The sequence below is a fragment of the Haliaeetus leucocephalus genome, unplaced genomic scaffold (assembly GCF_000737465.1).
Source record: "Haliaeetus leucocephalus isolate CR32 unplaced genomic scaffold, Haliaeetus_leucocephalus-4.0 Scaffold3, whole genome shotgun sequence".
Classification (NCBI taxonomy): Eukaryota; Metazoa; Chordata; class Aves; order Accipitriformes; family Accipitridae; genus Haliaeetus; species Haliaeetus leucocephalus.
In genome coordinates, this window is record NW_010972439.1 from 3,046,682 (window position 1) to 3,069,612 (window position 22,931).

General features: G+C 36.8%; 1 protein-coding gene across 1 annotated transcript in view; it reads left to right on the top strand.

Moving 5' to 3' along the window:
- The window catches only part of DDC (dopa decarboxylase (aromatic L-amino acid decarboxylase)), a 60,243-nt gene that overhangs the window by 26,364 nt on the left and 10,948 nt on the right, over positions 1–22,931 (top strand). The window contains exons 7-12 of the mRNA XM_010573947.1: positions 7,880–7,946; positions 10,068–10,162; positions 12,018–12,085; positions 16,731–16,807; positions 20,596–20,615; positions 21,354–21,452. Of these exons, the coding sequence (XP_010572249.1) occupies positions 7,880–7,946; positions 10,068–10,162; positions 12,018–12,085; positions 16,731–16,807; positions 20,596–20,615; positions 21,354–21,452 (426 nt within the window). The remainder of the gene's footprint in view (positions 1–7,879; positions 7,947–10,067; positions 10,163–12,017; positions 12,086–16,730; positions 16,808–20,595; positions 20,616–21,353; positions 21,453–22,931) is intronic.

Consider the following 22,931-nt stretch of genomic DNA (forward strand, 5'->3'; position numbering starts at 1 on the left):
ACAAAGGTATACCTTTATTTTTCAGGTTCTAACTTACATGTAAAACAAGTTTAAAGGCAATAAATTAAATGATGGTGTCAAACTTAAGTATTTTCAAAAACCACTAGTTTCCACTCCTCACTATTTCAGCAAATAAATTAACTTCTGTAATACACCCCAAATAATCATCAAGATCAGATATTGTCAGACAGGTATTTGTGAGTATATGACTTGTCTCTATGAGGTGAGCTATAGGGAATCTGGCTGTGGAAGCTTTAGGTGGCATCATTTCTTGTTATCTGCCCACTTTCTTTTCCAGTGATTCCTGCTTCCACAGCAGTCTAGCAAAAACAAATGTGTTTATATCTCAGTAGCTAAAGCTCATGCTCCCCCAGTTTTTGACACAGAACAGTGTTAGATTGGATACAATTCTGAAGTTTGGTTCTACTATGATAAGCACCTTATTGAAAAGAATATTCGCTTATTCATCAGATCTGCTCCTGCTGTCAGTTCCGAACACCATCTTATTATTTCAAGTTAAAACAAGATATTACCATTTGTTTATTTCATGGAGTAAGTAACCTCTGTTATGTTTTTGTACATCATCAACAAAATGTTTTGCTCATTTCCAAGCATTATGCCCTACAAAACTTGCTATAGACCATGGGATGTATCTATTAAAGGATATAATATGCTACCAAGAACATGTTTTTACTGGCCTGCACTGAAGAAAAATTGGAAGGGAAAAAAAAATATTTTAGAAACCAAGAACTTCAGAAATGGGATTTTTTTAAGACAGTTAAAAATGTCATGATTTTTTTTCAGAAAAGTCATGTCTGACTTGCCAGTTAATTCTTTTCTTTCATGTGTTAACATTTTGAAAAGGGCTAATGTGACTTGAAATTTCTGTGAACTGTTTTCAGAAGAATTAACAGATTAAGCTTGCTTATAGTCATGGATAAGTGCCAAATGGGACAAAGAATCTTCAATTTCACCAAGCTCTTTTGAAAATGTAATCTTTTTACTCTTCCTGTTATTAACCTTTAGTGTCTGTTTTTATGCAGTATGAGGATGACTAGGGTGAAAAGCATTTTTCATATGTATAGAATGCTGCTAATTTCTAGCCTGCCTAGAACTAGTGAGTCTTCGGAATGACCAAACACATCCCATCAATTGCTTTCCAATATAAGAAGACTATAACTGAGAAACAAAGCATCTCTAGGGCTTCCAAAATGAACTTTCTTCTGTGGGCAGCACCTATTGAAGTGGAGATGTGCCATAAGGCATGTTTTATTTCTCTGTTACATGGTACCAGCTCATAAGATCTTATATAGGATCCTACTTGTTTGTCTCACTGTTAATTTTAAACAGTTACAAGTACAGCGCTATATCACATCTCTGTGCACTAACTACAAAGTTAATGTGTTTTTTCCTCACCTTTTGTCTATTAACAAAAAATTGCAACTTGCCCCTGATAAATATTCATTCCTTATTAATTTTTCTGTGTAGCAAAAAGAAATAAAAAATTCTGGTTTATGTACTCAGTGACACCTTTACAAAGGGTGATTTAACTGTTGTTTTTCTTCCTCTGTTTGCTTAGCTGTGCAAAACAGGCTTTCAAAGACAGCAAAGGCTCAGTCTGAGTTAATATGGCCTGTACCAGGTCTTCCATTTATTTGTATACATAAAACATGTCAGCTTAGATTAAACTAGATCTCATTATCCTTATGGTTGGCCTCTTAACTGAAAAGGTGTGTTAATTCTCTGTCATGCTGAGCAGCAGTCCATGCACTGTATTAGTGCTCCCTTTTCTGGCTCGCAGATTTCAAAAGCCTTTCCATTTCTTTTGTTCTTGAGTAATTTGGTGCTATTTTATTTTGTCCTGGTGACAAAGATATGCACATTGCCAAGGAAACACCTTATGCCACTTTATTCCTTGTCTCCCTGTATTCACTGATCCTTCACTAAGGGGAGTGATTCAACATCAAAGCAAAAAGTTTAACAGAAGAAATTCTGCCTGAAGAGACTTGTGACAGCAGAGAGATCATTGCTAATGAAGACATCTTGGTTGTGTCCAAGCTGATGCAGTCTTCCTTATCAGCAAAAAACCCAAAAGTTTTGTAGGGAATTTGTAGGGATTAAAAAGGAAATTAACTAGATAGAAGTGCTTTGCTTGTAGAGGTGAGTGGAGAATCAGGGGTGCATTTGCTTGATGTGAAACAGGTTCTCTCATTACAGCAATCTGGTAATTATAGGTTTGCTTTTCACATACATAGGATTTGGCAGTCAGCCTGTTTTGGGGAGGGGCATTGTCTTTAAAATGAGTCTTTGAATTCCTGTCCACCATCAATATCTTTTAGCACTAGTAATGTGTATATCATTTTGTTTGGTGAAGGCTATTGCCAATTAGTGTACCCAGACGTCTAGTTTTGTTTCCTTTTTTAATTTCTAATTCAGACTTGTGTTAATTTGTCTCTCAAAATACTTTTGCAGAAATTGAAACAGAGATATTTTCATACAGTAAAGCAAGCAGACTGTGCAAACAAAGCATAGTGTCAGGTGTTGAGGCACTGAAGTTGCCACAATTTACTGAGGAGCAATTTCCAAGTGTGGCTGATATGCAGCCCTTCATCTGGCCACCAGTTAAGGAAGACCTTTAAAGCATGTACTGAAGTCATGTCCATTTTATTAATTATAAATGCTAACCGGTGGCTAAGCACATGTGTAAATGCCTTTCTCAGTTGAGCCCTATGCTCTCAACTTGAGACAGGCCTCTACATTGGATGAACGTTGACCAGGATTCTCAAATGTGGAGACCACTAAGTTAAGCATAGCTAAATTCAGACATAGTGTACACTGCGTTCAAGCCTAGTTCACTTGAACATGTGTAAGTTCATAAAGCCTGTGAGCTTTATGCTGTCTTTCATAAATCAACATGGATATATTGCAGCTGGCATATATATGGTACAATATACTCCAACAACCTCATCCAGTATAAAGCTGCTGTAAGGTGATTGCCTTGCTGCTGAACAAAGGCCCAGAGTGAAATCTTTCTGATTCTAGCTGAAATGACTCTTCTGAATGATGAACTGCAGGATATTAAGAAGCAGGCTGTTTGTATCCGGGACTCACTTGGGAAACAATAAATCAGAATTAGAATGACAGAGGATCCATCTTTTCAGCAGAAGTTAACACTTAGATCCTGACCACAGATTTCCATTTGGAAGAAGCATTCTTGAGACATGTACAGATGTCTAGGGTGACGTTTCTTAACCCACAGTTTGTGAATAATTGCTATTTCGTAAAAGACTGAATGGTGGTTTAGTAAACTGTTGCAGTTTTTTTCAAGCCACAGGCATTCTCCTGAGTACAAGCTGGCAAACAAATGAGTAGGTGAAAACAAAAACAATAAGAGAACATTGAAAGTCCTGCTTCATTTTAGTTAATTGCAAATGAAAAGCTTTGTGGTGAAACTGTGCAAAATGTGTCCACATCTTTTTCAAAAGCTGTAGGAGGTCTTCCAATTGAAAAGATTGAGAGTCATTGCTCTCAGGCATCATAAAGATTCATGCGTGTTTCATGACATAGCTCTTGATTTCAGGAAAGTAATACATGAGATGACTGATGCAAGCATTTTAGCTGCTTTGTATTCGCAACCAGGGCTGAGTCAAATCTAAAGTGCACAGCCTGAAAAGGAGAAGGCCTGCAGGCTATACTGAGCCATCAGTCCCATTTCTGTGATGCAACCTGTCTCCCGCCCTTTGCACAAATGTGATTTTGCCAGTGTTATACAGATCACAAATTGAGTTAGATTCATTGTGTAGTACTGAGGCAGGGTGATGCGAGTCCTGACAAGAGCACATGCTGTCACTTTAAGTGGTTTCTGAGAATTAGAACAAGTAGCTTTGAGGCTTAGGCACCTGCAGAGAGGACAACAAAATTATTTTAGAAACATGCATACTTTACAGAATAAGCCATTATTTAAACAACTAAGCATATGTTTGAACTCATATAATCTCTCATTGAAGCAACATACTCCTTATCCTGATTAGAAAGAGAATACTTTAACTGCAGTACAAAACTAATAACAACATGTAACTTTCTTTTGTGAAATCTCCATCATTATTTCAATTGATGGACTAGCCAAGATAATTTCACTCTAATCGTGACAGAAAGTCCACACCATATTATCATAAAATATATATAAAAATACATAGCTAAATCTATAGTGCACTCTATTTGGGTATTTTCCAATCCAATGGGTTAACCCATACTCTTTATGTATATAGAAAAATTAGAATTTTTATCACGGTATCCTCCATTTCTTGTGACCCAATTTGTAGATCTGTAGTTCAGCCAAAGATGATTGTGGGAACATTTTGGATAGACAATAATGCAATAAAAGTATTTTCACTCCCTACGTGCATGCCTTCTTAGTAAAAAAGGGAGCAAACTTACTCCTTTTAAAAAAAAATAATCCTGCAATCTTTTTAAAGCAACCTCTCTCAAAGGATGATTAAACTTCCAGAGAAGTTGTAATGTATCTTAAGGCACTGTAATTATTCTGTTCTTCTCATGTGGCTCAGGAATATGGGAAGGCCCAGTATAGATAAAGACCAGATTATTTTGAGGGAAAAATGTGTTGGCAGCAAAATTTTATTAACTATATATTCAATGTGCTTCTCATTTTCAGAACTGTATTTGTTTCAAACTCAGGTTCTTAGTAGCTTGATACAGAAAAAATACTGAATTGTCCCTTTCTTATTTTAATAATAACTTTTCCCATAGCCAATATTTTTTATTGGTGCAATGAAACATGATCATAGCAATTAATATTGCTGTAATTGTGAAGTTGGGGGAACATGTGGGCTGTCAGGGATAAAATGTTTTCAGGGTTTTATATGACTACATTTAACCAGGTCTGCCCAATACAAAGGCAGGGCATGACTTCCTCTAAGAGTGTACATAAATTCATATGAATTGAGTACTATCTGAGTACTTTCCATTAAACAGAAAAACTCAGCTCCCTACAACAATTAAAATGTCTCTGAGGTATATGGTATAATATAGATGCAGAAATGTTCAAAAGTGTACTCAAAAGAGAGGTTTTACATCTCTAGCAATAGATTATTGAATTAGTTCAATGTTCTTGGGATGTATAATTTTAAATTTCTGGCTTTTTGAATACATATCTACTTGCCCTTTTTATTGTATGTTTGTTAGTGTGGGATTTCCTGGAAATTTTGAAAAATCTAGTTTAATAAGTAATAAAACAACCATCTTTCACTTTGCATGAATTCTCTAAAAACCTGGAACCTGCGAACAAAAATCCCATCACATTTATCCAACTGTTTGTCTCATAATCAGATTATTTTTCCAAGATGCCAGACCTTTCTAGTGTGCTGTTGCCACTTTATTTCATAGAATGAAAAGAAGAAAAAGAAGCTTGATGGGAAATGTGAAAAGCAAAACCAAACAAACATGTTAAAACTTCATGAGAAGTTATTGGGAGGACTAGTTAGGGAACCCCCAGACGGAAAAACAACTCTCAGTCCCGAGATGTGTACGGAACCTGCTTCAAGATGTGACTGTAGATGATTTGTAACAGTCTACAATATCCAATAGCTGGTAGAAGTGAAAAAGTCAATAAAACCTCTAGCTTGAAAGCGGGTGACAACTTATGAGTGAGGATGAGTGTTCAGGGGAACAAATAAAAGGGTAAAATAGTGGTAGCTATAAAGTAGCGTGTTTAATTAGAGCAGAAATAAGGGTAAATGTGTATCACCTTTTAAAAAAGAAGGAAAAAAGACCCTCCTGAAAAAGCTGGCATCATTTAAGTTTTGAGTAATGGGAACTCCTAGAATTAACAAGATATCGGTGAAATGCAGGAGAGACAGCATGTGAATGTCCAAGCTAGAAGAATACAAAAGAGGATACACTTGGCAAGTGAAACATGGTATTAGGCTAAAAGAGATTATAGAATTTTGGCAAACAATTTGCTACTGGCATAATTACATGAAATTATTTTTCTCAGAAGTGGAAATCTTGTTGTGCTAGAGAGAGAGACTAAAAAGCTGAAAGCAGATAAGGCCACATCAGGTGACATAAGCATGAGCAAAATCCTTTGCTACAGAAGTGCTTACTCACATCACAGTGACTAACAGAACAGGGCAAAAGTCCACCCTGTCCCACACACTCAGGCCACCAGCTGCACCTCTCAGCTGGGCACCGGGAACTTGTCCCTGACCTGCAGCAGCTCTACAACTAAGGCAGCAATGACAACAACGCATGCTGCTGTGCAATGAGGACATTCTCTAGTATAGCAGGAAGACCTACTGCACTGGACAAACTAAGCAGATGCTTAAGAAATAGAAGATATTACTTGGCATGTTGGATGAGCCAGAGAAGTCCAATGCAGAGAAGGAACCACTGGAAACGTTTCCTGATGGTATCACTCCAGCTACAAGGGAGAGCAGCAAAGGCCTTGCGTACCTACTCATTTTAGAGCTGTAAGACAAAAATGCACTGTATGGAATTTTAATATATAAGTGTATCTATGTTTTGCTGTGACAGCATGTTTGTTTCCTGAAAGCTCTAGTGGGTTGACAAGTACCATCTAGGTGTTCCTTTGTCTTCTTATAGGTCTTGTCATGAATTCATTGAGGAATGTGCACATATACACACACCAGAAAAATGGAGCTAGTTGCAGATATATAGGGAAAAACATGAAAGCAAAAGATAGTGCATTGACAGTGTACTTGGCAGAGAAAGTAACCAGAAGTACAAAAATAAAATACCAAAATTCTGGATTTTACATATTAATAGTCATCTCCTGGCTGTACTATAGTTTGTGTGTGACCTTGGATAAATGATCTAATTCCTTTGAATTTCAATACTCTAACTAAAAACCGGCATACTTTATTTGCTATTTAAACTGTAAAGTGTCTTTTATCATGGAAAAATCCAGTACAAGTCAAAAACCACACCCAGCCTTTATTAGTGCTTACAAAAATGAGACAAGGTGTTTAAAACATAAGTGTAGCAATGAAAGATAAATTAATGTCAGTTTGTATGCACTTGGTAGTTGGTTTGGGGGGTTATAATTCTACCTGCATATTCCCAGTAAATTACCATAGCTCATTTTCACCTAGTTATATTCTCTTTCTACTGTGAAACTTCAGCATTTTATGTTGCCTCTGCTTCTGGCCCACTGGTCATGCAGCAGGATACATTAAGTGAGACATTAACAGAATGAAGGAGGAATGGTTCCAGTATTTTAGGATGAATTTGGGAGAAAAAGTTTCTCTGGGAAAAAATCTCGCAAGCCTAATAGTGAGCATACGCTACTAGTGAACAGGTCCCAGGCTGCAGGTCCACTGAGCACAGATCAGTTACAAGTCTTGGTTACGGAGCTGTGGCTCTTGAATTCAGGCAGTAACATTTTATGATCCATTCTGTCAACAGGAATTCCACCACCTTTAAGTTGCTGAAGTTCAGAGCTTGCTTATATACCATAAACTGCAAATCATTTTGATGATAATTGATATGTGATATTAGTATTGGGCCACATGATGAGCATGTGGAACACATAGAAAATACATAAAATATAGCATTAATATAATACTGTGACTATAATACATTACTTATCAGTCAATTTTAGATTAGGATTCAATTTTATGCATCTGTCTCAATGGACACTTATGGGACCTTTGGGAAAAAAAAAAAATTAGATTCCCATAAGCTCCACTGAAGGACAGGTATTGGCTAAAATAAATTTATTTTGCCCTGTATCATCTATTCTCTTAGTTTATTGTTGGCTTTGCAGACAGGTTTTTTTTTTTCATTTGGTAATTTGCTGTAACACTCAATTTTATTTGCCTTTGGTTTTTTGGCTCTGCAGTTCTGTGCGACACTTGGAACCACACCTTGCTGCTCCTTTGACAAGCTGTTAGAACTGGGTCCTATTTGTAAGTCTTTGCTGCTACTTTCTACAATTGCAGATACCAGTTTAAGCCATGCTGAGTCATTTCCAGGGCATTGTGCAGCGTCAGTGTCCAAATTCAGTAAGGCTACTTATAGATGAGACCTTCAGTTACAGTTTGCTTTCTAATATTAGGTCAAGAGGCAAACTTGCATTCTCAAACTGTTAAAAGAGTACAGAGGGCATTGCCTCAAGGGTTTTTTGGGGGGCGCATATCTTGGAACGCTATCAGTGAAAAATTACTGTAAGTGCTTCAGCCTGTAACACTTTTCTTCAAGCCCTTCTACCTGCAAGTGCATCTAGAGCAATGGTGAAGATCAGGGGAAAGCTGAACTCCAGTTCTCCTCTGCACCAAGTGTTTTGTTTTGTTTCAATCTGGTTCTAACGACTATAAAAAGCAGAGAAATATGCACCAAAAATTCACATGTATTTTCCTTAATCCTTCCTCTCCCTTCCTCGATTTCCTTCCTCTTGCAAGAAAACAGGACAAGTGCCAGTGTGTTTAATACTGTGACCGAGTCACAGACTCTTCTTAAGTATTTCTGTGTTATGGTCTGTGGTGTCAAGCTTTGATCTGCAGAAAGGCTTGGTCAAAAGCACAAGCTTGCTGGCTGATGAAAATGCAGCAGAAGCGCACCATATCTATTCAAGTGTACGTTTAGAACTGGAAATTTATAGCTATAAGCAATTGGAAGCAGCCTCATAGAAATACAGCTAGATTTGATGTTCTGTTACTTTATTCAAGTGGAGCCTAAAACATTTGGGGTTTGTGTGGTGGTGACTCGCTCTGTGAGGTTTCCTGCCCTTCAGCACAAGCCCCAGAGACTCAGCTTCTCCCAGTCCTCCTTTCCAAAAAGGTTTCTAGTAGTCTGCTTAGCAGCTAGAGATTATTTTGCTGTTCAGGTTATTTCTATAGACCTGACCTAATAAAATAGTGACACCAATGCTTTTAGGTATAGCAACTAATCACGTGTTTTACCAATTGCTCTCAATGATTTTCTGCTTGTGCAGCAGAGACCAGCAGAAGGATTGTGCACTACTCAAATCATAAGTGTCATGCTAGCTTTTCTGCATGCAGGTGAATTTTCTTCTTAATATACATGAGCAGTAGTTCTATGAAATAAAGGCAGTGTCTTAAACCAAGTATATTTGAAAATATATAATCAGTTGAAATTTGAACATGTTTTCAAATAAACCTAAGTTGTGGATGTTATGAATAATGTTTTATTAGCCTCTTCCAGATATTTATGCAAAAAGAAAATGTAGTTCACAAGAATGCAAATTCCAGCATGAACTGGATGCCCAATTGCAGATCTGAATGGATATAGCTCTGTATGTGGAAATACCCATCAGAATTATTTGGTGACCAGTGTAAAGATGTTATGTGGGCTTCAGTCATCAGCTCATAGACCAGAATTGTTACCGTGTGCATTAATACAGGTGATCTATAGCAGAGTGTGAATACTAAATTAGAGAATACATGAGAGGCTCATATGCTAAAATATTTCTGCAGAAACCATTCAGTGACTAATCAAAACTAGCACTTTATTAACCTTTCAATGCTTGCTCTTGCATAAGTGTCTCAGTCCTTGAAATAAACAGTTTGCTGCACGTAGTTCAAAAGCATGCACATGCACGTATATCAATATGTAAAAATTACTGTTTAGAAACATGTGTTTGCGATTCATGAGTTAGAAGTGGGGAGCACAGCTAAAACTCTAGCTCCTCTTGCTAAAGTAGATAGTTTTATTACCATAGAAATGATAACTACATCTCTAGATACATTTTTTGAAAGTGTATTTTATAATGGCTTTTAAATCAAAGTAATTTAATATTTTATGTTGCTTAATATTAATACGATAAATCTAGACATGTAAGGACTCTGTTCCAGTAGAAGTCGGGAGGAAGAAGAATATGTTACGTATACATCTTTATGTATTAATGGAAACCCAGATGGTAGAAACATTTAATCTCTTAATTTAATTTTAAATTGGGAAAATAATAACATCAAAGAAAAATCTCTCAGGCACTTGGTTTCATGCAAATTAATAGGGCTTTTTAATCTTCTGTTTAATTTATTTCCCCTTCAATTATTTTTTTTTTTTAGGTAATAAGGAAAATATCTGGATGCATATTGATGCAGCCTATGCTGGGAGTGCATTCATCTGCCCTGAATTCAGGCATCTTTTAAATGGAGTGGAGGTGAATGAAGTGTTTCTTCTCTAGCAGCCTGCTAAAACCTTGCTCTTCCATAGAATTTATGTTTTTCTTATGCATCCAACATTAATGGCTTTTCTAGAATCTCTGAGTACGCTGCACTTCAGTTTGCACCACAAATTACTGTACATTCTATTACATTACTTATGTTTATATAATTTTTACTGCTTTATTCTGGGAGTGTGCAAGTTACAACAATATGTAAAAGTTTGTCATTCAGAATAGCAAGTAGTAGTAAGTCAACAAAGTGTCTTACAAAATAGAAAAAAGGAAGTTTTTCCCAAAAATCCAAAAAGGCACGTTTATAACACCCTAATTCTATATTACACAAAAAAGAAAACTAGTTCAACAAATTAATGAGCCGCTTATGTTTGATTTTTTGCTTATATCCTGAAAGTCATATAGGATACCACCAGTAACTGTATTTCAAACAGACGGGGTTTAATAACCGAGAGCGCTAAATGAAATATTCCCCCAACAGCACTCCTATTCCTTTTTCCCCCCTTGCTGAGCTACTTGGCATTCAGTTGCTTAGATAAGAATACTTCAATTTCCTGCTGCTCCCTTCAGACAGTCAGATAAGTCCTCGTCTTCCACGTTAGTGGAGAAAATATTACTGTTTGGTAAAGCCAGAAGTTTAAACACAGCACTGATAGGTAGTGACTAATGAAGAAGAGGAGGGAAAACCCCCTCACAAATAAAGCATTTCTTTCTGTCTCTTTTTTATCAGCAAATGAAGCTTGTTGTAATTTCCTGTGGGGGAATATTTTTTTAAATTATTGTTATTGGTTCCTGAAGGAAATGAAACAGCATCCCTTGTATGGGCCAGCATTTGTCATAAGAGTAAATATTTAACAGCCATGAATAGGTTTCCTACCTTACATAGAACAGGGAGATAGCCAGATAGATGTATAGGCAGAGAGACAGACAGACAGATAATCTTCTCTTATGAGAACAATCGTTAATTGTTTACAAGTGACAGGGAAGGTTATGAGAAACAAATGAGAACAGAAAAGTGCTATATGGAGTAGTCAGACCCTGGTGCTGGCAGGCCCCTGTCCGTGTTTTTTTAAGGCTGGTGGCTTCTGCCTTTGTTGAAACACAAAACATGGATGAAGCCTTTCCCACACGATGTCTGTCTTACCTACCTGGGTTTCCTCTGATGCCACGCCTAAACATATGTCAACTAAAACGGGCCTGTTACATGGTTTATATAAACATGTATTGTGAATGCTTGTTCTGTGTTGGTTTTTCTTTCGACTTAGATGAAAAAATGACTTCTACTAAAAGAAAATACCCTGGCAGTAAAAAAAAAAAAGTCATTTCCTGGTCAGCTGTAATTTTATGAATGAATGTGATATGCAGATTCTGAACTAAATATATCACTTGTCTCTATATATGAATTTTGTGAGTATATGTTTAATATTCTTGGAAACAGAAAGCTCAGTGAACCGTGACTGGAAACTGGGATATGAACCACAGTGGATGTTCCTGAGTATGCAGATTTTTTTTTTTAATTTATTTATTTTTTACCCTGAGATATGTACTTTTCCATAACATATGTATCTAAAAAGTATAGTCGTTACCAAATGCTCAAAGTGTTGATAATACCAGTAACCTAACCTGCACACCTAACCTGAATTCCATCCCCAAAATAAATGAAGATTTAACTACAACAGTTATTAAGTAAGGTGACTTCAGCATGAACATTATCTACAAAGACCCAGTTCGGGAATTCATTCATAGTTAAGGTGTACTCAGACAATTTGACAAAGTTGTATCATTAGCACGTGGATCCCTTTTGTCTTTCATAATTCTGTTTTTATTTATCCATTCTCAGTTTGCAGATTCATTTAACTTTAATCCTCACAAATGGCTCCTAGTGAATTTTGACTGCTCTGCTATGTGGTAAGTATTACAGTAAAAGGAAACATTACAAGAGACAAAAATCACATGTTAAATTAGTTTGCCTTTCTTGCAGTATACATTTATTTACATTTCTCTATTGAAATGAGTTCTGGATAGCTTTAACTCTTGTAAATTATTTACAAAATTCACTCTTTCATTTAATCCAAGTTTCAAAAAAGTAAAATTTAGAAATAGGCCTGAGCTCTGCATTATGTTCCAGAGAGAGAGAGGAATCCTGAAAAGTCTGCAGATTCATACTTGCTCCATTTTGGGACTGTTTATAACATAAATGAAAAATCTTCATTTGAGGATATTAATGCAATGAACAACATGCTAAACAGAGCTTTTTCTTCTTTTCTATAAAATTTCTTTTTGTTTAAGCCTTGATTCTTTTAAAAGCCTTTCTAGAAATGCTTGGGATTTGGCTGATGAAAAGCAGCTGATTTCAAAAAGGACTATTTATGCAATTTTGTACTGATCTTCAGTTTCCCAGATGACAGCAGAGATGACATTTTTATATAGAAAGATGGCCAAGTGGAAACCCTCAGACATACTTTGAAACAAACCAAAGTATCATAGCATTAATAATAGCAGTAAAACCATCCCATAATAGACGATCCCATTGGGTCCCAAAATGGAATCTCTAGAACCTCGTGTCTACCAGCATCATGACTAATGATACTTATTAGCAAAATAGCTATTCAGTAAATGCAGACTATTTATCAAAATAAATGAAAACATTAATTTCAGTTATAATAGAACAAAATTTGCAAAAATTAAAAAAAGAAGGAAAAACTGAATGTTAAAAAGAAGACTGAAACATCATCCAGGAGAAGGTCACCTTATTTAAAAGAAGAATAAATGTAAGACAGTGATCGCTCAGTTGCCTTTGGTCAACCTTCAGCTCTTTTAATATCATCAGCAAAGTTGACTTTTCCACAAATATGTACATTATTCAGATAATATGTTACATTTTTTATTTTAATAGTTTTCCTGATATAGGCACTTCAAATATTCCAAGCCATTATGTTTTTTTTTCTTTTCCTTAGAGTAAATGGCTTACATTTTGATCCTGATTCATCAGTAGTAGCAGTGATTAACCCAAGACTCTAGTTTATAAGTACCTCATAACTAGCTGTCTCTCTCTGTATATGGAAATAGGAGGACGATGAAACTGCTTTGCTAGTTTCTCCCATCTTTTTCTCGTCACTCAAAGACTTTGTTAACAAAGTAGCCACTCAGAAATGAGACAATGCACCATCATTCTCTTTAATGTTTGTAGGACAATCAGGGGTGAGAGTCTAGTCCCTACCAGTTTAATTTCTCATTAATTCTGCTTTCCCCTGTGGAAACACTGTGGAACTATGTTAAAAGTGTGTTACCTGGCTTTCCAGGAAAACAAGGTATGTACAGCCACAGTGTCAGTTTATGTTCCCATCTCAGGTGATTTTAGGTTCTTCCTAGCAAAGCTTAGACTTTAGACTTAAGAAAGTATTTTTCTCCATTTTGTTTCTTGCTTTTTTTTAGATAAGCCATTGCATAAAATATTTGTTTTCATAGGTAGGAAGATTCCATTATACGGAATCTCAGGAGACCTTGCACCATGTCTCCTTACTCAGAGCGAAAGCTTCACAACTATAGCCATTCAGGCTTAATTTCAGCAAGGCATTTCTGTATAGGTGTTATTCACCTAATAAAGAATGAAGTATACATTTAAAGTTAAACTCTTTGACTTGAAGCCAAATCCATTGTCCAACTACATCTAAGGCCCATGTCCAAAATTCACCTCTCTTACCAACTGTAGCGCTGCCTAAAAAGGTGAAATGTAATAATAAAGGATGAAGGAACCCGGTGAGAAAAGGTAACTGTGAAGGATACATGGGAATTATTAACCATGATATTTTAATAACATGGAAAGAGTTCAATAAACAGTGAACACCATTTCAGAATCAAAGTAAGCTGAGGTCCATTGACAGGCAGGCTTCTAAATCACCCAGGCTCCTCAGCACTTTCCCCAATAAACACTCCCATTTCTTTTCCCTGCAAGTTGATTAAGATAATCTAGCCATTAGATCTGTAATGTAATTATTTAACTACTCAGTGCAATATGTAGCACTGATGTCATTTGGGATTTAGAGGCAATTTCATTATAAACCTTTTGTGAAATATTCTCAGACTTCTTGATGTACAGAAAAGAGCAGTCAATTTCCTATAAAAAGGAAATTAATATAGCCACTCCTGAGAGGGGTGTATTTTCCATATTCAAATGTTAGGGTCCTTTGGAGACTTTGCTTTGAAACTACCAGTCAGTTTTGCCTGACTTGTTTAATCGGTACTTTGGAATATGACAAAATAGAAGAAGTGTCTTCTTTCAGAGAGAGTGAAAATAATAATCTTGTGAAGTCTTGGTATTTTTGCTTTTCTGTTACTCTTTTCAGGGTTTAAATGTTAACTTTTGGTTGGGAACGTTGTTTCAGTATTTGGAAGGAAAGTGCTTACAGGAAATGCTTATCTGTAGCTGGAAGTGAAATTTTCCTGTTGGTTTATAATATGAAGTCACCTTTTTGGTTATTGTATCTATAATTTTAAAACAGACAGAATAGAGTGAGGCTGTTGAAAGCTGCAGATGTGCAATCCAAGTAAGTCACTTTTCACAGTTTTCAGTACTTTATTCACCAGGACTTCTGTTGTGCATTTTGTATTATGAGTACTTAATATGTGAACCTGTGCCACTCAAGCTAGATCTTAGTCAGTCTATTAGTGTAAGATCAAGCCTTAAAAAATTTCTAGTTTATCAATGACATTTTTGAAATATATATTCATGATCCTTCAGTCAACAAGGGGTATTTGCAAAGAAAGTTAAGGACACCACTTCTGTCCATTACCAGACCACACAAGCACTTACTGCAAAGAACTTTAAATACATAGGGTGAAATCTAGACATGGTGTATAGAGGTGCAGCTCAACTGGTTCATATACATTGATGTCCAGGCTTTGGATTTATTTTAGTAATCCTTTTAGACAGTTTTTCATGGTTGCCAGATTAAGACCTGTGAAGTCCACAGATGGAACAGGCACCATCTTTTAAAAAAGCAGTAACATCACCAAGGAACTACAAGATGACAGCATTTTTACATCTTCTAAGCTAGGTGTTCCTGCAGAATAGTTACCTGTTCCATTGTTTAGCACAGCATATTACAGGAGAAGAAATGCAGCTCTCACAACACAACTAATGATACTGCTTGTAACTTGAGTTAGTTGCGTACAGAATGAGCTAGTGAAACACAAATATATCAAAGTACTCAAACATATCCAATAAACTACAGTAGAACAACTTAGGATTTGGTAAAAAGTTATCCTAATTAAACCTGTTTTCAGCTAATAGTTTCTTCCTTCTGTCCACAGGACATTTCCAGCACACAAATAGGTTATTAATTGTGTTTATTGAGAGCATTCTGAATATCTTTTACTATTTTTCATGTGCATAAGCTTACTTATCTTCAGCTACGTACTTTCCATACCTGAAGGCAAGTACTTGACTGTTAACCTTGGTACTTCCCTGACCCTTAGTGAGAGGAAGGATTTTTGTTTGTTTGAATAAGATGTTTTATGAGCACAGTCTAGATGCGGATGAGAGTGGGAGTATGTACTGGCCTGTGCATTTATACATGCACACTAAAATATTGGAAATTAGATTTTTACTTAGAAATTTACATTAACACATTAAAAACCAGAAAAAAACGGATGCACAGAATAATAAAAGGTTTGGACCTTTGTCATTTAGAGTGTCCCTGTGTTGACATAGTTATTGCTTACTTTGTAATGTATTAATAGGCCTAATATAATGACGTAGCAATCTTTCCTTTTCTGATTTCTGGTTTCTTCGTCTTCTGCCTTTATAAACCCCAGCATTTGTGGAGGTGAGTCAGTCTTACACACAGAGCAAAGCCTAAACCAGGAAAGTCTTGTTATTACCCACTGACAAAACGTAGCTTATTCTCTCTAAAAGGGAACCTCCGTCCATTCACACCACCCACTCCGTGGCAGTAGTCAGGTATGCTTCTCAGTTTTCCATTGTGCCGTAGTACGTCGGTCGGTAGTTGTATATCGGATCCAGCTAAGGGCAGGGTGGTGCAAGAGGGAAGCCTGAGTCTGGACTGGGTGGCCCGTCCCCACCAGCGGCAGCTGCCGCCACCACTGCAGCGTGGAGAGACAGTGGCCAGCATCCCCAAAGCCTCGCTGCGGCTGTGCGCGGTGTCTAGGAAGCCACAGCTCTTCCCACACAGATTTGTACTGCAGTAATTTCAAGGCAACTTCTGTTGACTGCAAACATTAACATTGCTTCAGCTAGTCTCACATTCTGGTGTGAGCGTCTATCACCATAAAAAGATCCTCTGTGTCTGTTTCTTGTCTGTTTTTAAATATGCAGTTGTGCAGTCATGCTGCCCGTTCCTGCTGAGCCTTACACTTAACTACTTGTAAGTACAGTACTGATATGGCTGTGAAAAAGCACTGAAAATGGCACAGGCTGTGCTCAGGAAATACGCCAGTTTAAACACATTCAATTTGCCTTCACTTCTTGTGGAAATTAAATGCCTTAAATTGTAATTCTTAAATTTCTCAATTTGATTTCTTTTTTATACAGGGTGAAGAAAAGATCAGATTTAACAGGTGCCTTTAAATTAGAACCTCTTTACCTGCAGCATCACCATCAGGAGTCTGGTAATTTTTTAATTAAATGAGATTATTATTATTTTGTTTGCACACTATGTGATGGAAAAAAGGACTTAAGATGAAAACTGAAATTCTTGAAACTACCTAAGTTGTTTAGGAGCCTATTTCCATTTTCAGAGTGCCCTAGGGAGTTAAGCTTATTAAAGTGCAAACACATGTCTAGAGAGATTTTAGTTAGTATAAGAAGCAACTGAGGGAAAGCCATTTTATAAAGCATTCTATTGATACTTTTGTATTGGGATTTCCCCAGCTCCAGACTTACCACTGACTCTTTGTAGGAGTGTTGAGAAAATTCTTAATGATCTTTTGGCAGTCAGATAAACAGATTGGGTTCTGTGTATCGAGTCCCTTAACCTGCCTTCCCCAACATACCTTTCTCCAGAATGGTTTCAAGATCTGATTTGTAGAGTTTCTAAAGTCTGTGACCTTTTTTCTTAGCTGTTCGTGCAAGCTCTGATTGAAATTTTCAAAAACTCATGTCAGGAGCAAACACTCCCTGAAACTGCAAAGAAGGGGTGAGCTGTGTTTGGTGTCTGTGCTCTATTTTCAGTGATAGCTATCTGGGACATTATCCTGTTGCTTTCGTGTTCTCACGTTGATTGTAGAGAAGGCAGTAAGTGCAGGCTATCCGTCTTGTACAAAATGCTCATGAAAGCTCTTCACAAAATGCTCACAAAGAACTTACAAATCGTAGGCCCTGTACAAAGCTCCTTAATGGATTAGTGCTGCTTCTTGCACATACCTAGCAACTGCAGAGTGGCATTTGCCATCCTGAAGCCTGTTTTCACACATTCAGTTATTAACTGATTAATTGTGAAGAAGGTCACAGCAGTGTCAACATGTGGTTCCCTCATAACTTTCTCAAGAGGGTGAATCACATGTGGATGTTCTTACCATTTACTCTATCTCATTTTTTCCCTGGAATTGCTGGTGCTGATCTGTGTTCAGAAGTACATCCTGAGTACCTTTATCTTCTCTCTGTTATGGCTATGAACTCATTGACATTTAAATTAATACCATCCAGAATTCCACCATTCACTAAAAAACCCTAGGAAAAATGAATTCCTGTGCCTTAATCCTGAACTGGCAGAAATTTTGCATTTTATTCCTTTTCTACATTTCCAAGCAATGCAAATATAGAACAGTTGCAATAAACAAGAAAATACAGTAACTCTGGAGCTGAGGTTCACCCTCCAAAGGCCAGAATTGTTAAGAAAAACCCATATACTTGGGTTTTGCCTTTTTAAATGAAAAATACAAGTTATAGCAAATACACTTAAGTCACCAGCTTTTACTTAACATACATGAAAAATATTTCTCTTCAGGAGAAAATATCCAACCTTAACTACAGTGAAAATATGTTCTTGTGACAACTGACAGTGCTGATACAAGAACCTTAGGTCTTCCCCAGGTTAAATTACACCAGAAGAAAATCAAACCTTTCTTAAAACTTGGTGCTCTCAGTGAGGCCACCTAGTTGACCTGAAAACATTATCTCCCCAGTTGGATAGTAAGTTGTTCAGCCTTCGTCTTGCCTTCAGAAGCTATGATAGAATGTTATGCAATCTGGACATAATGATTTCAAGGAGATCAGCTGATTACTAGCATTCTAGTGATGCTAAATTTTTCTACGCTCTATTCCCATCTGATATCAATTTTCCAAAGAGCTGGACAACACTTTTCAAATGCAAATGCCTTTAGTTGAACTGTTAAATCCAATCCATACTTGCGCCTTCCATAAACATAGTCAAATTTGCAAAGGTGCTAGGCTGTTACGGTCCCTCTTGGTCCCTGTGCGATTTATGGGATGTCAGCACTCCTGGAAATATGACTTGCCTAATGGAGGGTCTTATTTTCTGACTATGTCTCAGGTCTGAGAATTCCCATCATGGTTTACAGGGCAAATGAAGTAGCATTTTTGAATTCGCTCATCTCTCACTCAAGAATTTAAATGAGCGGAAAAATATCTCTATCTGTGAGCAATTACTCTTAATAACCATATGGCAATTATGTGTGCCCCCAAGGGGAAAGTCTTTATTTTGTCATTAATTATAATTTTATGTGATTTGCATCATCACACCAGGACGATTATACTAGCTTGCCTGGCAACCCAGGATATAGGTCAAATCCTAATGGCAGTGTTAGAAGAATGCAGCTTTATACTCCATTGTGAATGCCACGTATGCTCCCACAATGCAATTCCTCCTGGTTAAATACAGATGTAAGACTAAGGCTTGTAATCAAGGACTAATCATTGATTGCATTCTGCTTCACAGCTTGTGAAAGGCGTTGTTGTGGATCATTAGACATAGCCCCTTACAGGAGCGTAGGATTATTTATCTATCATCAGTTGCTTTACTCTCTTTGCAAGCAGTCTTGCAGCTATCAAACAAAAATGGCTGCTACAATGCAGAAGAATATGAATGTTATCAAATTACCTCTTTACTGAGCTGAGACAACCATGTTCATTTCCTGAGGTCCGGGAACAGGTTAATGATTGTTGGTTGTTGTGTCTTTTTTTTTTTTTTTAATCTGGAAAATACCATAGTAACAGGTTAAAGAACCAAATGGCTATATGTTGCACGGAGGAAGGACCATGTTTTTTCCTGTGTTTTGGGTGCATAGATGAGAGAACATTGGCAAGACAGCTTGTAACATAGGAAATTGTTTGTTTGTTTTTTTATTTTTAACTCCTAGAAAATATAAAAGCTGAGAATTATGTAAATTGCATAGACTGGTCAAATTCAGAAGCTACAGTTCTATATACTACCTTGCAGTTCACAATTCCAGGAGCAGTTAGACAGCACTTTCCCATGGAATTTAAGTACATACTTTTGTATGAAGCTTATACTCCACTGCAGAGTAATAAAGCAGAAAGAATAAGAAAGCTAAGCAGATGCTTCCACATTTTCCTAAAGAAGGGCTTTAAGTTTTACATCAGTTTAATTTCTGTCACTGGCTTACTGCAACTAACCCAGTTTTACATTATGGTTTCCTTTACTGTGAAATCAGTTTAATTACCCGATTCAAAGAAAAGGTAGATGCATCTTGACTCTGTGTGCTTGTATAAAAGACAACTAATAATGCCCTCTACTTGCCTCCCTGGACTGCTTTGTGGCTTGGTCAATCTGTGTTTGTAAGGGGCTTTCACTATGTCAAAGGAAAAGCCATAAAAAACCACAGAATACTATTCTTCAAGCAGGAAGAGGTCAATTCTGAGTCAAATTTTCCAATCACTTGTTAGACATGCTGAAGAATTAGCAACAAATGTAAGAATGAGTATAAAAGGCAGTTAGAAGTGGATTATTTTAAAAAGTATTACCAGTTCACTAGGGTAAAGGTGATGACATTTCACAGCAGAGAATGAGCAATGAAGTGAGCTTGGGGATTCTGCAAACTGTTTAAAACAAAATTAATGATGGCTATTTTATCTACTACTTCTTTTCCTTACAATAAGAAAATAAACAGTATTTAGTCCATCATCTCCACAATATATGCAGTATAACAGAAAGGAAAATTGTGTTTCTTCTCCTGTAAACTGTTTAACTTGTTAGTGGTATATTCTGAGTAGCTAAGGAATGAAGCTTATTACCTTCATTTAGCATGCTGCCAAGTACCCTACTAGATATTTAGTGGTCCTGTTGACACTGATGATGCTGAAGTTTGTAGCAAACATACAGGATAGCTACAATACAGCTTTTTCAATAACATTAGAATGATTGAAGGCTTTGACTGTTCTGATGAAGCAATGTGAACATTTTTTCTTTAACTTCCAGGCCTTGTAACAGATTATCGGGTAAGTACAGCATCAATGTAATAATTAATACTATTACTGGTATATACTGATATTTTCAGAACTTTTATTTTCCATTACTATCATAAACCTCAAACCCTTATGTTTCTTTCCAAGAAGGATGCAGCTTGCTAAATTTTTAACATTCCTCAAGCTGAAAATTTAAACTCTATTTTTTTTTTAAATTGTTTACAGGCAGAAATTGTCTTGCATATGCAATATCTCAAGGTTTAGACAGTAGAAAGAAATGTCCTAAAGATTTTTTTTCCTTAACATAGTGAATAATACATTTTTTTTTAAAGAAAAACGCATATGTGTTTTAATATTTAACCAGTAGAAACACTGTTGTTTTGAAATGGAAAAAGGGCCTGTCATTGTAGATGCTAACCCCACAACTGTAAACAAACCAATGTACATGAACTTCTAAGGTACTTATTTTTCTAAAGCCTTCGAGGATAATTCAGGATGCACAAAGAAAATTTGATTTCCCTTGTGACCTTTTCATTCTGACACCAACCTCCTTTTCCAATTTTAATTCGAAAATTTTGAGTATTAAACAGTCACACCAGGGCATTAACCAGGAATAGACATTTGTACTATTATTTGACCTGCCTCTAGCAACCGCCTGTAGGCTGTGGCAATGCGGTGTGCTTCAAAATCATTGCAGAATGCACAGTTTCTGCAGTATCCCTGCAACGGTGACTTCTGACGTGGGTGTCCTCCCTTCTCCCTGGCTTGCAGCACTGGCAGATCCCCCTGGGCAGGAGGTTCCGCTCCCTGAAGCTCTGGTTCGTGCTGAGGATGTATGGGGTCACGGGGCTGCAGGAGCACATCCGCAAGGTGAGTGGAATTTGCTTTCTTGGGTAACCTGTGGTGGGACGGGAAGAGAAAATGAGCTGGCTACTTATCTACTTCCCGTGACTTCTGTACACGTCAGAAAGCACAGGCAACAGCTTTTAGACAGCTCGGTTCCATAGGGGTGCTGCTCATTTGCCCCACGTAGTGTCACATTTTCATATCACAGCGGGTTCAAAACTGTTATCTGTTTTGTGTTAATCTTTAAGGAAGACAAGTCTAGGAATTCAGAATTTCTACCATGTGGGACCATAGTTCCCTCTCAAATTAAGCCAGAGCACATCCATGGGTTTACTGCAGAAAAACATGTTTATTCATTACTTCTTTATTTTATTAATGTGCATGCAATGATAGCATGTTTTGATTATGATTAAGGGATACAGTAACTTATAGGGCATCTCTACCTCTGCTTCTTCTTTGTTTTGTGTTTAAAATACATCTTTTTTTTAAAAAAGAGAATGTGTACAATTTACAGTTTGTTAACATTGTTATGAATAAGTACTAAGTTTATTCTTGATGTAAAAAGGAGTTTTTTAATCACTAAAAAACACAGCTGGCACCAGTCTAAATTATATATATACTTCCTCTGTAGCAGTAAAGTCAAATTCAAGCATACCTTTCATCATTATGAAGTTTAGGGAAACTTCTAGTGAGGAGATCCATGAGTTGGCTCTAAAAATTTACAAAAATATCCATTAGCTAAGGGTCTGGTCTAGTACACCAAACTCCCCGCAGACACACATTCCTTTCTATTGTGGTACTAAACAGATTAATTCCTAAGAAAGGCTTTTTCCACTGCTGTAAAATCACTACATGAGGAAGTCTCTTTCGATTTGGAAAGGTTCTGGGATAGAGGGTACCCTCTTTGCTTCCCTTTTTCATCACACTGTAATTTTCAGCTGACTGATATCAAAATTAGACTTTTATCCTTAATGAGTCTTTCAGAAATAAACTTTGACAACAGTGGTAATCTTGATGTTCTGTCATCCTTGTGGCAATTGTGATACATATCCTTCTGATGAAAAATTGATACAAGGTTTGTTATTGCTTTACTAGGCTACCATTACAGTTTCTAGTGGAATTCTCTCTCAGGTTAGATTTCTGGGTATGTTGCCAAGTTTTTAAGTAGGGCTAAATCTCTCACTGGGAAAATAGAGGATTGGAAGCCTCATATCAATTGCATGGCCTCTTATCAGGCTGGTTTCCACAGGTCAGTATTTACATTCAACAAGTTCCCTCTTTCCCTGCCTCCCAGACATTTCCCTGACTGTCCAGCCAAAAAGTGCTTGTCTTCCTATAATCATAGCTGAAGACCAGGTTTTTATATTTTCTGTGACAATACAGTTTAGGAAGGCTAAGTAAATCAATCTTTTCTTGAAGACACTGACTCCAAAATAAAACCCTAATATGTTCCCTTATTTGTAAAGGTAATTCACATGGCTAGATCTCCAAGGGCTTGTTGAA